The sequence below is a fragment of the Acipenser ruthenus genome, chromosome 35 (genome assembly GCF_902713425.1).
Source record: "Acipenser ruthenus chromosome 35, fAciRut3.2 maternal haplotype, whole genome shotgun sequence".
NCBI classification, from domain to species: domain Eukaryota; kingdom Metazoa; phylum Chordata; class Actinopteri; order Acipenseriformes; family Acipenseridae; genus Acipenser; species Acipenser ruthenus.
This window is the reverse complement of record NC_081223.1, coordinates 561,584-577,626: the sequence shown is the minus strand read 5'-3', so window position 1 is coordinate 577,626 and position 16,043 is coordinate 561,584. Positions and strand designations below refer to the sequence as shown.

Genomic DNA, 16,043 nt, shown 5'->3' with positions numbered 1-16,043 from the left:
TTACCCCGTGGTCAGTTTTGGTGTCGTTTAAATTTGGTATTTAGGCTACTGAAAGAACAATACAGACGAGAATCTTGTTTGAAGTTTGTCCGACCACCCGCAATTATCGAAATAAATAAAGTAATATGTAAATATTGGAATGAATAAATAAATACGTATGGGAATAAATACATTTATGTCGATATTTATGTATTCATTCATTCATTCATTCATTCATTCATTCATTCATTCATTCATTCATTTTAAGCAATGCTTTTTTCGTGTAGCAGTATTCCGGTATTAGTTACTATGGAACATACTAAACCACCACAGCTTTCCGCTTACGGCCATACCACCTTGAGAACGCCCGATCTCGTCTGATCTCGGAAGCTAAGCAAGGTCGGGCCTGGTTAGTACTTGGATGGGAGACCGCCTGGGAATACCAGGTGCTGTAAGCTTTTCTACCTACAGCTTGAAAGGGGGCGCTGTTTCCCCACATATTTCGAATAATATTCTCACACTTGCTCCAACTAGAAAAACATTTTACATTTTATTTTAACATTTAACATGAAACTTTTAACATAAGTAAATGATATGAACTCAATCCATCCTGCCCTTTTCCCTGTGTGTGTGTGTGTTCGAGTTTGTTAAAACATAAAAAATTACATTATTTTTCAGTTTGATAAATAGACATTGTTGTGGAATTACGTGATTTCAAAGACATTGAGATTCAATGTGTTATCAGTATATCAGCCTATATATGTACAGTAAAATGGTACATGCATATTTAAATATGCTTTTCTATTTTCTAGCTGCCATGAAAACTTGCTGGTGTTCCTTAAAAAGAAAAAGCAACAAATCCAACATTTGGAACAGACGGCAGCTTGAGGAGAGAAGAAGAAAGTCAAAAAGAAATGTAAGTGGTTTTACTATACGGTTGCAATTAAGGACAAATATTTTAACACATTGAAATGGTCTTTGTTTTTGTTAACTTTTTCTTAACTCAAATTTTGAAAGATAAAAGTCAAACCATGAGGTAAAATATTACGAATTAACAAATTGTCTTAAGAATTGTATATAATTGTTGATGTAGACCTGACTTGGAACCTTAAAAGTTTTGCTGAATGTATCGGACACTACTTCAAATATTCCACATTGTATTGGACAGGATTAAGCAATATGAAAATGTCAGACGCATGGAGAGGTGTCATTTAATAGTTGAAATGCTTTGTAAAAGAAAATGTCAAAATGAAATTTGTTTATTGCTAATTTTTCCAGAAACTACAACGTCGTCTCCAAGTCCTGTCAACAGCTGAGAACAGTAGTTAGGCCCAGGCGATGGGCATCACCAACATTTAAAGAGGTGAAGAAACGCCTTGACTTACAATCCAGGGCAAGAAGCCCACAGGCAAAACCCCCCAAAAATGGGGTCATACTTAATTAGAGAGCATCCTGAATTTGAATCAGCCTGGATTACTCGGGAGAAATGAGCAGTATTCACTCAAATATGTTATGATAACAAAAAACTCCAAGTCCCATAAGCAAGTTGATAACTCCTCAGCTCCAAGCTAGTGCCACTGGAAGCAAACCCTGCCACTTGTTTCTCTAGATATAACTCCGGACAATGCAAAATTGAAGAAACATGGCAGTTTGATTACAACATAATTTCTCATTTTTTGTTGACACTTGCAAGGTCATAGGTCGAAGGAGAAATTAAAAAAAAAAAAATAACAACCATAGTTTCTGCACTCAGCATGTCAGAAAAACCCCAGGTGATTTTTTCTAGTAAAATCTGCACTGGTTGAGTTGGTATGGAATGACCCATATATTAACATGGTGTGCACCTCAAATAGATGGAAGATTGGGTGCTTTAGTCTTCTTTTTCTGACTTGGATTATAACTTATAATAATAAAAATGATGTTATCTCAATTTCAGACACATTTTTAAATGAGGAACTCAGAAGTCCCTGAATGAATTTTTATTTTTTATTCAGGATCAGCACATCAGCGTTATTAAAGTCAGTTTATTCTTTATTGTCTTGCCTCCTGTGTCATCCTTGTTACCCACCTGGTCTCCTTCATTCCTTATGTGTGCAGCAGCTCCCTGGCACACATGTATCAACACTTATGGGCCAGTTCATTCTGAACAGGCAGATTTCTAATGCCCCTCCTAGAGAGCAGGAAAGCACTGAGAGGCTAAACATAAAACTACAGGAAGGATAATCTAACTGTACTGTGAGTCACCCAACCCTATCAAGTCCCACCTGTGTTCACAGCTCAGATCTCATAGAACTGTCTGTGACACTTATTGAAACAGAAGTGCAGCGCTTAGAACACATATACGAATAGAACTAATCCACTCTTCTATTAAACTGTGAACTTAGTGTTTGATTGAATCCCTCTCTGGAAAGAGGCAGCAGTGCCCTGCCAAGCTGCACACACTGCCATCACTCACACTGACCACAAGAGGGAGCCAGAGCACTACTGCTGCCACATACTGTAACACAGTATTAAAACAATTGAAATAGGCAGCAGCAGTGAGCTCCCCAGTCAGTCCAGTTCTTCCATTGTTAACACAAGGCTCCTCACACCCAGTCATCTAAACACAACAGTGTGGTCTGTGTCTGGAGGAAGGAGCTGCTCACCGTGGTGTAGTTTACATGTATGTGTCACGGGTAGGGTGTCCACGGTAACCTGTATGATACCAAGAGATTTTGTCGACTACGCCACCTTGGGTTTGGGAAGGACAAGGACCTTCATGGCCGAGAGGAAATAGAATTTGCCCCACGCGGCTTGGCAATTTTGAGTGAGTATTTAGGGCCCTGGCCTAAATCTTCTATGACGCTGGTTTGTGGACTGACCACGACCTGCGTTCCCTCTACCTGCCTGTCGGGCTCGGTTACCTGCTGGTGTGCCCTGAGGGCGATGCCTTAGGTCACCCAGTGGAGCTGTGGGGACTGGGACTGTTCGTGTGACAGTCCGAGTCTGGGGAGCTCGCCAGCGGCTCGACCTACCCCATGCAGAGGCACGGGGAGGGAGCAATGTGGCCACCTGACTGGACGCCTCGCGTTCCTGGTGGGATCTTTGCAAAATCTCCTCCACTGCTCGCCCAAACGTATGACCTGGGGATATGGCAAGCAGTTATCCGCATCAGGGACCCTGGCTTGAGAAAGCCATAGCTGTCTACGAGCCACAACTAAGCTACCCAGGCTCCGGCCAAGGGCTTGCCCTTGGAGACCGGAGACTTGCAGCAGTGTGCTGGACAGGAGGCGCAACTCCGGGGCCACAGGCCCGGGGAGTGGGGCTTCACGCAATACACCATCTAAATACGTGGTCAGCACACTAGCTGTATTAGCCAAGCGAGTTGCCTGCGCTTCTGCTGCGTAGGCTCGCTTCAAATGTGTCTCCGTCACCCTGCGTTGGGGGTTTGGGCACGCCGGGTCTTTAATAAGACCACCCACCGGCGGGGCCTTAACCAGGGCTGCAATGGTGGAGTCTACCAGAAGGCGAGCGATGCGGCCTGCTTCAGCACACTGAGTCCCGAGGCCAGGTGGTCCCAGGAGGAGCGTGCCTCCTCCAAAAAATCTGGGAAGGCCGGGGAGCTGCAGGAAAGCTGCAGCACGTCCCACGAGTGCCGAAATGGAGCTGGACAGCGGGGTGGTACTGGCTTCAGAGACACTCTCAGAACCAGGCTCTTCCTCGGCAAGGGTCTCACCCACTTGCATCTCCGAGGAGAAAGAAGCCCCATCACCTGAGGCCGCTATAGACAGCGTGTCCTCCTGTACCAGCTGAGACGACCCTGCCCACCCCTCCTGCACTCCAATGGAAGAGGGGGGGTATGGCGATTGGGGCTGCGGGACCTGGACAGGACCTGGGTCATCTTGGCCTTGAGATCCATAATGTCCATACAGGGATGAGACCCCGACATAGGCCTGGCCTTGTGCATTAGCACTGAGGCACTGCTTGCACTGCGACGAACACTGGCAAGTGTTAGCATAGTGTATACAACCACTATTGTTGCAGCAAGGGTATTAACATTGTGCACCTTGTGCCGAGTACCCTGTTTACACTGGGTACTGCGCAGCACTGTGAGCTATATGCTAGGTTGACCAGTGCCTACGCAATTAGCGCAACGTGCACCACATGCACTGCTTGCACTGTGCGTCCCAGGCAACGTATCTACGTGAACTGCGTACCGTGCGTAATCACACTAGAGTGGTACAGGTATCAGCACGCGTGCACACGTGTTCTGTGTGATCCGAGCACTGCACACTCCGAGTACTGAGGGCACTAAGTGCACCGCGTATCGTGCAGCGTTGTTGTGCACTACCACTGAGGCGCTGGGCACCGTGTGTCGCTTATATTAAGCACCTGTGCCCCGAGATAATAACATCACAGGCTATGCGTGCGCCGCGGTACCGCAGCACCAGGGAGGCCGCTACGCACTGTGCCGACCCTAACCGTGTGGTCAACACACACACCTGGTCAGCGCGTAGCGTGTACCGGGGGGGACGCAGGGCCGAAGCCGCGGTGGGCGAGTATAAGCAGACAATAAACACGGTGAAAAATAGTACACTGTTTGTTTACAGCATTGCAAACACCTTGCTGCCTAAAGAGCACACACACCACAAACAATACATTCAAAGTAATACCGATAAATATGACACACAAATAACATTAGTTTAAAATATTATTATTCAACATATACATCATTCAATAATAATAATAATAATAATAATAATAATAATAATAATAATAATAATAATAATAATAATAATAATAATAGGCTTCTAATCAATAAACTGCATTTCTATTATTACTTTGGAAGAGAATTCAATTGCTGAATATTTGTAGGAGGCACAGAAAAGAACAAGACACAGCAATTATTTGACACATGAAGGGAAGCAGGGATTCAGGATTTAACCGTGGAAAATTAGCAGAGAACAGAGCATACAGTGCAATAATGAAGTGCTTTCGAGAAACTCATCAATATAATAAGATCTGATTGGGACAAAGCAATTCCACACTCAGTGCAGTAATGAAGTGAACCTTTATATGCTTTGGATTCCAAACGAAGACTTTGCTCTTGTTATTATTAAGTACGATTTCATCAACTCTACTTTACTTGTGTGTGCAGGCTAGCTTTAACCCTACCAGGACACCTGTCCTTGGCTGTAATAATATGCCTATAGTAGCTTATCCACCTGGCTGAAAACCAGAGAATCCAGCACTGTTATGGATTTTTTTCAGCTTTAGCACAAACCAGAGGTATTTACAGATACTGTAAAAAGATCACAGAATGAGTGCAATAAGGAGCCCAGCTAGAAGAAACTGAAAATCAACAGGATGAATAAACCTTGTTTGTTTGTTTATATTCTTTCATTATTATTTTTTTTATTTTTTTTAATTACTAAAAGGAAAGGGGGTGTCTTCTGTAATGGGGCAAGATTATCACTTTATTCTATCTTTCGTTTTCTAATATTATTTAAGGTTGTTGTTTTGTTTTGTTTTTTGCTGATAGTAATCCTATACACGCATTTACAAGTACAAGGAAAGCTCACCAGAGGGCACCAAAACATTACTTGTGTGGAAAAGGCCTCAACATGGCTGTCCAGGGTATTCTGTTGAGAATGGTAATGGACAGAATCCACCTGTCAGGAAATTCAGTATTAAAGCGACCACACTCCAGGATAAATTACCCTGGGAGGGAATACCTGCATCATAAATATACAGTAAAATAGACTATACAATTAAAAACAAACTCAAATACAATATATACTGTATACAGTATATACTTGTAATACAGTTTGCTATGATATAGAAAAAAGTGCTACACCATACAAACTCAGAGAAAAAAAAATATCAGTGTTAATAGTATAAAATATATTCAGTATATGCTTTTTTCTATATTTTGTAGTTAAATACTTTAAAATGTATACAGCAAGATAATAGAAGCCAGGCTTAAATTGAGTCAAATAACAATTTGTATGAAGTGCTTATTTATTCAGCACTGCCATTGTCAATGTTTCACTCCAAATTAAGGTATATTGAAAAACAAACAGAAGCTTGTAGATAACTAAACTAAACTAATAATCCATTCTGGCAACAAACAATCACACACTGACTAACCCCAGTCAGTGCAAGGAGGACACCTGTCTAAAGGTTCACTGTCATAATAAGGGTGCTTTTCATTCCTACTGGTTACATGACTGAGCAAGACGCTTCACTTCCAAGCACACTTATGCTCGTTTTTGGACCAATCGAGAACCCAGTTCCCAAGACCTTTGCCTCAATTCCCTCCACTCCTATAGAAGCCCCTGTGTCAACTCCCAGCCCAACCTTCACACCTACAGGGCCTATTGATGCAGAGGCACTTGCCAGCTCGCCTCGGACCATTGCAGAAGTTCCCAAAGCACTGACTTCAGCACATGTTGCTGCACTGCTGCCCTTGGCTTCTAATTGAATCTCACGGAATTCTACCTTGGTAGATTCAGCTTCCATTTCTATAAAACCTCCGATTTTAGGAATCGTCATGGCAGGGTGACTTCCAGGCACATGTTTGTCCAAGTGTAACCCAAATGGACTATATTTTAATGAAGCTGGTTTATTGTGGATCACAATGCCTTCTTCATGTTGCATATTAACATATTTAATTGAGACACTGCCTTCTTCGTCTGTAAAAAAAAGAGATAGTTATTTATTTTTTATCACATTTTTATTAGGTTTTAATGATAACAAACAAAATACACACAATAATGCATGCAAAATGTGGTACAGTACATAGGGGGTTAACATAAGATAAGATAAAACAAATACATGAATACATAAATACATAAATACATAAATACATATTAGAATAAAATAAAACTTAGGGAGTGAGGGCTCCCACACTTAAAATAAAAACATGAATTATGTGGACCGCAGATGGCCCAAACATGACTTAATGTTATCCTGACTTTTGAATAACATTCTCATAACGTTCTGGAACATCATTGTGTTCGCGGGGTTACTATAAAATCTATTACTGACACGTTGTGGTCATGATACGCAACTGCACGTCATCACATTGCTTATCATTGAATTTCTGCAAGTGTGTCACGTGATTGTAGTTTCGTGTTGTTTGTATACTCTTGCATACAACAGCATTTATTTACTTTAACAACATAGAACAGCATAAACATTCTGCATGGACAGATGCGATCGCACAGTTTCGTTTTTCCAAAGCTGGTAAAGGATTTACTCGTGACTTAGGGCAGTACATGTGCTTATTAGAGTGACTGTATTTTGTTTATGACTGTAAGTCGCCCTGGATAAGGGCGTCTGCTAAGAAATAAATAATAATAATAATAATAATAATAATAATAATAATAATAATAATAATAATAATAATACTTACAGCGCATCGACTCCAACAACACGGTGTAAAAGAAACCCATGAGTGTGTGTGTGTGTGTGTGTGTGTGTGTGTGTGTGTAAACATGTGTAAACATGTGTTTGCCTCTGCAGAAATGCAGAAGTACAACTGCAATACGCAGGGAAATGCATAACCATTATCTAAGAAAACAATGTGAAACAACATATTTGGAATCAGGTTAACAACGCGAATGTAGATGCATTTATTGAAAAGTTCTTTAATCAGCAACACTATGCAGGGAATGCGAGTCAGCAGTTTGGTGGTTAACACGCGCTGACAGACAGTGTGGGCGGGTCTAATGTGTGCGCGCTCTTCTTTGCTGACTTCTTTTTCAATCAGGTCCGGTCTGCGTGTATGTAATAGAACCTCAGCGCTCGTTTCAAGTATTGTGTTATTTTTATAATACGGCTTTATAACATGTCTGGAAGAGGCAAAGGTGGTAAAGGACTCGGGAAAGGAGGCGCCAAGCGGCATCGCAAAGTGCTCCGTGATAACATCCAGGGCATCACCAAGCCTGCTATCCGCCGTCTGGCTCGCCGCGGAGGAGTGAAGCGAATCTCCGGGCTGATCTATGAAGAGACCCGCGGGGTGTTGAAGGTGTTCCTGGAGAATGTGATCCGGGATGCCGTCACCTACACTGAGCACGCCAAGAGAAAGACCGTCACCGCTATGGATGTGGTGTACGCTCTGAAGCGCCAGGGTCGCACTCTGTACGGATTCGGAGGTTAAGGATATTCATCGGCTGCATTTGAACACAAAGGCTCTTTTCAGAGCCACCCACAATATCAAGCACGAGTTTAAATCCGTTTACTAATTATTCACTTTCTACAACATGAGGAGATGCTTTTTGGGTTAGGGTGTTGGTTATATATTTCTGCATGTTGTTTATATATGTATCTGCGTAAACTCTGAATTCCAATGACGTGTGTATGTATAATATGCGTTTTGAGAGTTATTTTGTTTAAAGAAAGTTTGCATTAATAAAGTACGGATAATGTATTAACGAGCTAATTTAATTAAGGTAGTATGTTGATGTAAACTAGGGAAAGAGGTATTGTTCTAAACTTGAACAGTCTTCAGCAAAAACACCGCTGCTTCACTTTAATATTAACAAACTGCTGATCCCGCAGAACTAGCGGGGTGTTCACTGGAAACCCCTTCCAGCTCTCCTAACAGGAGGCTGCCTGTCACCGGGGGAATGCGCTGCTCAGATGCGCGGGATTATACAGCGGGTGTCGAGGCTGAGTGGGTAAGACGATGGACTGGGAATCCATTGGGGTCTCACCGCGCAGGTTCCAATCCTGCAGACAACGTGTTAATATTCATTTTGTATTACTGCGTGCCATTGTATAATCTCAATGAAACCATAGATAGGATGTCTATGAATGTTTTCATGTGGGCAAAAATCTGAGCCTGTGTTACTGAACCTCATCCCGAGGATACTCGAGTTAAAACAGGCACGGTGGTCTAAAAATCTACAGCGATATTTCGGTTATTTGTACTTTGGGGGGGGAATGTTTTAATCAAACTGTTTTATAATGTAAATAAATTATTGGAACATATAATTTAAACTGGTATCATTGCAGATATAACTACTTTTACACAATGTAAACAAACTGGACAGTCAACAATATCGACTTTCTAGTTAACTGAAGTGCCCAGAACTCTAAATTGTAAACTAAAACCTAGGAATTATAACAACTCGAACACGACTGTAGGGCAGTGTGGTTTTAAACACTTCTAAACGGTTACATTTTGTTACAGCTGTCTTCCAATTTAAAAATGCGCGCCAAGAGGAAACAAGACAAACCGCAGCAGAACAGCGCCAAACCAGAAACAGCGGGCAGGGAATGATACAACCAATCAGAGGCATGCAATAAGATTCTGCACGCCCTCATCCTCTATGACGTCTTTTAACATTCTAAATAGTATTGCACCGTTCTGTCCAATCACGAATGAGCCGGTGTGTATAATAGCAGGAGAGCGGCCGCGCATTTATTGTTGTGATATTCTGAACTACAGTGAAGATGTCTGGAAGAGGAAAGACTGGCGGTAAAGCTCGTGCTAAAGCAAAGACTCGCTCCTCCAGGGCAGGACTGCAGTTCCCAGTCGGTCGTGTTCACAGGCTACTGCGGAAGGGAAACTATTCCCAGCGTGTGGGCGCTGGAGCCCCGGTCTATCTGGCCGCTGTGCTCGAGTACCTGACTGCTGAAATCCTGGAACTGGCCGGGAACGCCGCCCGGGACAACAAGAAAACCAGAATCATCCCGCGTCACCTGCAACTCGCTGTCCGCAACGACGAGGAGCTCAACAAGCTGATGGGAGGCGTCACCATCGCTCAGGGCGGAGTGCTGCCCAACATCCAGGCCGTGCTGCTGCCCAAGAAAACCGAGAAGCCAGCCAAGAAATAAATCACTCGGACGCCGCTTTTACATCTTATAAACCCCCAAAGGCTCTTTTAAGAGCCGCCCACTTTTCTATAAAAGCGCATCGAATCGGTTTATTTTTTTTGTCTGAAAAATACCGAATGGTGAGAATTGAAGCAATAAATAGTTAGTTTGTATTTGTGTGCGGCAGTGCAGCGCTGCCATGTCTGTTTGGAGCGATATCAAACACACGCCTCGCCTCAGCGCGTGTAGCTCACGATCCCACATTAATGCCACGTTCTTTACAAAGAGACAATCTGATACAATATCAATTGACTGCTTTACTTTGTTTTCGATCGAGCTACCTTGAAACATGCTTCCAGTTGGAAATCCACCCCCTCCCGTGTTTGTGTTTTATTGCGGGGATATACACCCACTCTTGGGTCCAGAAAACTGTCCAATCAGGAAATTGTATTTTCCGGATTTTGTTTTTTGTTTGTTTGTCTTAAGTCTGATTATAGTTTTTGAATTGGGCTATTTTCTTTAGTGTTAAGGGTACATGCTTGGTTTATGTATTTTCACTCGCCATAAATGAGTATTGCTTGCCTATTGAGCGTTTCTTCGTTACAATTTTAAACACAGACTGCTTAATCTGAATGGAATGCATTTCTTATACTGGGGATAAGCAATGTTGTCCTGAATGACTTTACTGTATTTATAAAAAAAAAAAAAAAAAAAGAGGCGCAAACAGCTCAGAAACAATAACTGCTTAACAGAATGTGCGCGCGCAGAATTCAAATGTTCCAATCAATCATTGAATCTGGAATATAGCCAATGAGGAACAGAGACCCGCCCTTCGGATCTCATAGCCTATCAGAGCAGCTCAGTTCCTATATAGTCTCTGGTATCGGCTGCTTGTGCCATTTACAGATTTATTTATAGTGTGTAATAGAGTTTGAAAATGGCAAGAACTAAGCAGACCGCGCGTAAGTCCACCGGTGGAAAGGCGCCCAGGAAACAGCTCGCTACCAAGGCTGCTCGAAAGAGCGCCCCCGCTACCGGCGGCGTGAAGAAACCTCACCGTTACAGACCTGGCACTGTGGCTCTGAGGGAGATCCGCCGCTATCAGAAATCCACCGAGCTGCTGATCCGCAAACTGCCCTTCCAGCGGCTCGTCCGAGAAATCGCTCAGGATTTCAAGACCGACCTGCGCTTCCAGAGCTCCGCTGTGATGGCGCTGCAGGAGGCTAGCGAGGCTTACCTGGTCGGGCTCTTTGAGGACACCAACCTGTGTGCCATTCACGCCAAGAGAGTCACCATCATGCCCAAAGACATCCAGCTGGCCCGCCGAATCCGAGGGGAACGCGCTTAAACTACAAAACCCTTCAAATACAGCGAAACTCAAAGGCTCTTCTAAGAGCCACCACTTCTCTGAAAGTGTTATATTCCAATTTTAAATAAACAGCTGTAGTTTACACGGTAAGTGTTATATGTGTAAGTTTCGCAATTGGAACATGTTCACATTATATTAAGAGCGCTTTTCGCTTTTCCTTCCCAACGTTGTGTTTCTTTTAAACCATCAAATCTATCTAGATGGAAAGAGAGGCTACATTTTAGGCCAAAATAAAAATCTGATATCAGATGTAAAAGAAACGACGTTAATATCCTTAATCAATTTCATCCTCATTATATTTAATTACGTGCTGAAACATCACAGAAATGCCTCGTTTATTATCGGCGGAATTTCGGGAGGTGAACCGGCTCGGACTCGCTCAGCTTGTTCGCTGTGTAACAGGAACAGCTTCGAGTCTTTTCTCAGAATCAGTTTGTTCTGTTTCTGTTCTAGCATCTTGGCTGACAGCGATGTGGGGATGATGGGGTTTGTGCTTGGTGATGTTTTTTTCAGTTGACAAGTTCAAACCAGTATTTATATCATATGTAAAATAGCAACATTAATAAAATTGAGTCAAATACATAAAAACAATCTCGCTGTACAGAACAGACCATCGTAAATCGAGTCTGTTTATTGTAGTTTGCCAGTATTGCAGATACAGTTGTCATTGATCTCATGTATAATGTGCACAATGTGATAGATTTTAATTGTAAGTCGTCCTGGTTAAGGGCGTCTGCTAAGAAATAATAATAAAAATAAAAGAATTGAACAATGTGACGTTTCCAAATCTAACACGAAATACTGTACAACTGCATTATGGCTTTTGATAGACTTTTACGACATCATTTCGTAGTTTATTTGATTACATGTCAAATAAAAGATCTAAATGAGGTTATTAATTATTGTAAAGGTGTTTCAATCATAGAATTCGAGATAATGCAACACCTTTGTCCACAGCTGTACCTGCGGGGCGCCGGCATGTTTCACCGTCTTGGACTGCTCGCCGAGGAGAGCGGGCTGTTCCACCGAGAAAGCGGAACACGTTCCACGGCAGCACATTCCACACATCGCCCTGTGTTTACAAGGACAATCTGCTCTTTTAGAAAGATGTTTTGGATCTGAAAAGAGCCTTTGGGTTCACTGTCGCATCGTCGCTTCTTTTTAGGAGGCGCCTTCTTCGCTGCGGGTTTAGCTGCCTTGGTCACCTTTTTAGGTTTAGGCGCGGCCTTCGCTTTCTTCGGGCTCTTCTTCACGACCTTTTTAGGCTTGGCAGCCGCTTTCTTCGGGCTCTTGGGCGCTTTCTTTACAGCTTTCGGTTTCTTCGCTTTCGTAGGAGTCTTCTTGGGTGTCGCTGCTTTCTTTGCCGAAACCTTTTTTGTTGTTTTCTTGACAACCGCTTTCTTTGCCGCTGGTTTCTTGGGAGCTGCCTTCTTCTTGGCCGCCTTCTCCTTGGCTTCAGCTGCTTTTTTGTTGAGCTTGAAGGAGCCCGAGGCGCCGGTGCCCTTGGTCTGTAGCAGGGTCTCCTTGGTCACCAGGCTCTATTGACGTGGGAGTTGTTCTTCTCCACATCGTAGCCGCCGGCCTGCAGGATCTTCTTGAGCGCCGCCACAGACAGCCCGAAATTGGAACAAATGTACACAAACAACCGGGGGTATCAAAACAGAAGGGTTGTGTTTACAATATAACGTATTCTTTAACCAGGACCTTTACTGCATTTTTAATTCAGGTGACCAAAACTGCACTATCCTCCAGCGAAACCAAACTGCTCGCTCTGTACTTAGCTAGATTTTTTTGAATATAAGATGACAATTGTATTATTTAAAGTAACTGTATGATTGGTTTCACAAACGAGAAAGCTAGGCAAACACAACTTAAGTTTGAAGCGTGAAGATTGTAAAACTGGACATTTAATCACCTTTATGTGCGGTGCGGTTAACACACTGCAGCACGTTCTGCCGGATCATCCCCTTGTAATCGATTGGGAGAATTACTTTGTTGAATTGTATTTCTCTTCATCCCTGACCCACACTTGTTGCAACAATGTAAGTACCCTGGCATCAGCACAGCATTCTCTGAGTAGTTTAAATATTTCATTAGTAGTGTATTTCATAGGCAATGCCACCTCTGCCTCCTGGTGAGGAAAAAAGGTTATGTTTTCCACTGTGTGTTTGCCTCTGCAGAAATACAACTGCAATACGCAGGGAAATACATAACCATTATGTTGGAAAACAATGTGTAAAAACTTATTTGGAATCAGGTTAAAGGACATTTCCATAAATACATTCACATTCGCGTTGTTAATCAGCAACACTATGCAGGGAATGCGAGTCAGCAGTTTGGTGGTTAACACGCGCTCACAGTCACGGCTCAGTGGTGGGCGGGTCTAATGTGTGCGTGCTCTTCTTTGCTGGCTTCTTTTTCAATCAGGTCCGGTCTGCGAGTATGTAATAGAACCTCAGCCCTCGTTTCAAGTATTGTCTTATTTTTATAATACGGATCTAGAATATGTCTGGAAGAGGCAAAGGTGGTAAAGGACTCGGGAAAGGAGGCGCCAAGCGACATCGCAAAGTGCTCCGTGATAACATCCAGGGCATCACCAAGCCCGCTATCCGCCGCCTGGCTCGCCGCGGAGGAGTGAAGCGAATCTCCGGGTTGATCTATGAAGAGACCCGCGGAGTGTTGAAGGTGTTCCTGGAGAATGTGATCCGGGATGCCGTCACCTACACTGAGCACGCCAAGAGAAAGACCGTCACCGCTATGGATGTGGTGTACGCTCTGAAGCGCCAGGGTCGCACTCTGTACGGATTCGGAGGTTAAAGATTTGGACACAAGGACACGAACACAAAGGCTCTTTTAAGAGCCGCCCACCTTTTCATTTAAAGAGTTTTCAATTCTGAAACAAGCTAAATTTAGTACACCACTAAAATCTTCAAAAGATTAAATCACATTTTTCAGAATGTTTTATACTGTTATCTCCCAAGTGTTTTCTTTGTTTTAAAATGGCTATTTAGACCTATTTCACGCTGTGTAACGAGAGTATTTTAAGTGTAAACTTAAGTGTTCGATATTTAACTCTACACAAATCCAGAAAAAAAATAAAATTAAAATAAGCATTTCAGTGAATAAATCAATAAATTGAATGGAATTGTATTTTAAAAAGTGAACATTTTCAGTAATAATGAGAAAATACGAGCTCGGTTTTATCCGATTCCGTGCAGAATTAAAGTCAGATAAGAAAAAAAAAGTATTTTAAAAAAGAGTCTTATCTAATTTTATTTTCAGTACATTTTGTAATCAGTATAATAAATTAAAAGCAGCAAATCCTGATTCCGCTTTGAGCTCCACGATGTCGTCTTTTCTGTATTTGAGTTGAAGTTTCGCCATTCAAGCTGCTGTGAAACAATCGGTACTCTGGGATGAGGAAGAAATCAAAGAGCATCAGCATTGATCGTGTGTTTCTACATTTAACGTGTTTAATGAGCACAGAAAGTGACGTGGGTTTGATTATATTTCTGTATTTAAGACGCATCGGGTGTGGATTTCAGTATTGCTGTATACCGAGTTCTTCATGTATTTAATAAATGAAAAACAAAAGACCTAAACTAACCGCTCAAGAAAAAAGGCGCCGAATTCAAACCTGAACTCGAGAGAGAGAAAAAAAAAAGATCTCAGCTCGCGGCAAAGTCACCACCCACTCTGCTGCGTTTCCAGTGAACAACCAATCACATCGAAGTACTCCGTCACCCGGGAGCGTTGCTAGGTTACCAGGTCAACATTCTCACTCTAAAGGGTTGTTCAGTAATAATTTGCATACAGGCTGTATAAATACTGGGGCTCTGGGGCTGGTTACTCATTCATCTTTCAAAAAGCATCAGAGAAGGAAAATGCCAGAACCGAAAGCTGCACCCGCGCCGAAGAAAGGCTCCAAGAAGGCTGTTGCCAAGACCCAGCCTAAGGGAGGGAAGAAGCGCAGAAAGACCAGGAAGGAGAGCTACGCGATCTACGTGTACAAAGTGCTGAAGCAGGTCCACCCCGACACCGGCATCTCTTCCAAGGCGATGGGCATCATGAACTCGTTCGTCAACGACATTTTCGAGCGCATCGCCGGCGAGTCGTCCCGCCTGGCTCACTACAACAAGCGCTCCACCATCACTTCCCGGGAGATCCAGACAGCCGTGCGCCTCCTGCTGCCCGGAGAGCTGGCCAAGCACGCCGTGTCTGAGGGCACCAAGGCCGTCACCAAGTACACCAGCTCCAAGTAAACCGAGACCGCCCCTGCTCCGTCTTTACAACACAAAGGCTCTTCTGAGAGCCACCCAAATACCGCAAAAAGAGTACAATTCTCATTTCAGTTCTCTGCAAGTTTTAAAATGGAAATGTTTAAGGTAAGGAGACTTACGTATTTATTTGGGAATACATTTAGTTTTAGTTTCATAAACTTAAATGTTTATCGGGTTTTATGAATTTTATTTTTCTTGTAAAAATCGATTCGAATCTGTTTAATTTTGGCGGGAAAAATTGAATATGGATTGTTTCGACAAAACTGCGAATATTACAAGAAACATTACATTTGAGTTATAATAAGCGTTCTTAATTATTGAACAATATGCTTTTGTTGGTATCTCATTTATTTCATGTATATCGCTGCCTCCACTGGCATGCATTCTGTTGTACTTTGCAATTCAAAGGTTTGGTTGTGCATTGTTCTAAATCGAGAGTAGAACTGAGGCCAGTTTGAATTTCAGTGTTTACATTCATATATTATGTTTGTTTTTTTATTAATCCAGTGAAATACACTGCGTATTCATAAACAGTGTATTCATAAACCTTGATTTAAAAAAAATAAAAAAAAATAACTGATTGATAATGTTAGTTGTCCAGTTTGTTTACA

General features: G+C 42.6%; 4 protein-coding genes and 1 non-coding gene across 11 annotated transcripts in view; 4 read left to right on the top strand and 1 right to left on the bottom strand.

Annotated features, from left to right (window-relative positions):
* The window catches only part of LOC117965234 (zona pellucida sperm-binding protein 2-like), a 127,847-nt gene that overhangs the window by 85,538 nt on the left and 26,266 nt on the right, over nt 1-16,043 (bottom strand). The gene's annotated exons all lie outside the window — the stretch shown is intronic.
* The window catches only part of LOC117965193 (zinc finger protein 235-like), a 125,779-nt gene that overhangs the window by 101,904 nt on the left and 7,832 nt on the right, over nt 1-16,043 (top strand). The gene's annotated exons all lie outside the window — the stretch shown is intronic.
* LOC131705475 (5S ribosomal RNA) lies at nt 319-437 on the top strand. The gene has a single exon (XR_009310430.1). It is a non-coding gene; the product is annotated as a 5S ribosomal RNA (ribosomal RNA).
* Nucleotides 9,391-9,863, top strand: LOC131705266 (histone H2A-like). Its single transcript, XM_059007651.1, has one exon. It carries the CDS (start codon nt 9,421-9,423, stop codon nt 9,802-9,804), a length of 384 nt encoding a protein of 127 aa, XP_058863634.1. The 5' UTR covers nt 9,391-9,420; the 3' UTR covers nt 9,805-9,863.
* LOC131705264 (histone H3) lies at nt 10,688-11,185 on the top strand. Its single transcript, XM_059007649.1, has one exon. The coding sequence runs from the start codon at nt 10,721-10,723 to the stop codon at nt 11,129-11,131; it is 411 nt and encodes a 136-aa protein (XP_058863632.1). The 5' UTR covers nt 10,688-10,720; the 3' UTR covers nt 11,132-11,185.

Coding starts and splice junctions, on each gene's coding strand:
- LOC131705264 (XM_059007649.1), top strand. CDS start 10,721: ATGGCAAGAACTAAGCAGACCGCGCGTAAGTCCACCGGTGGAAAGGCG.
- LOC131705266 (XM_059007651.1), top strand. CDS start 9,421: ATGTCTGGAAGAGGAAAGACTGGCGGTAAAGCTCGTGCTAAAGCAAAG.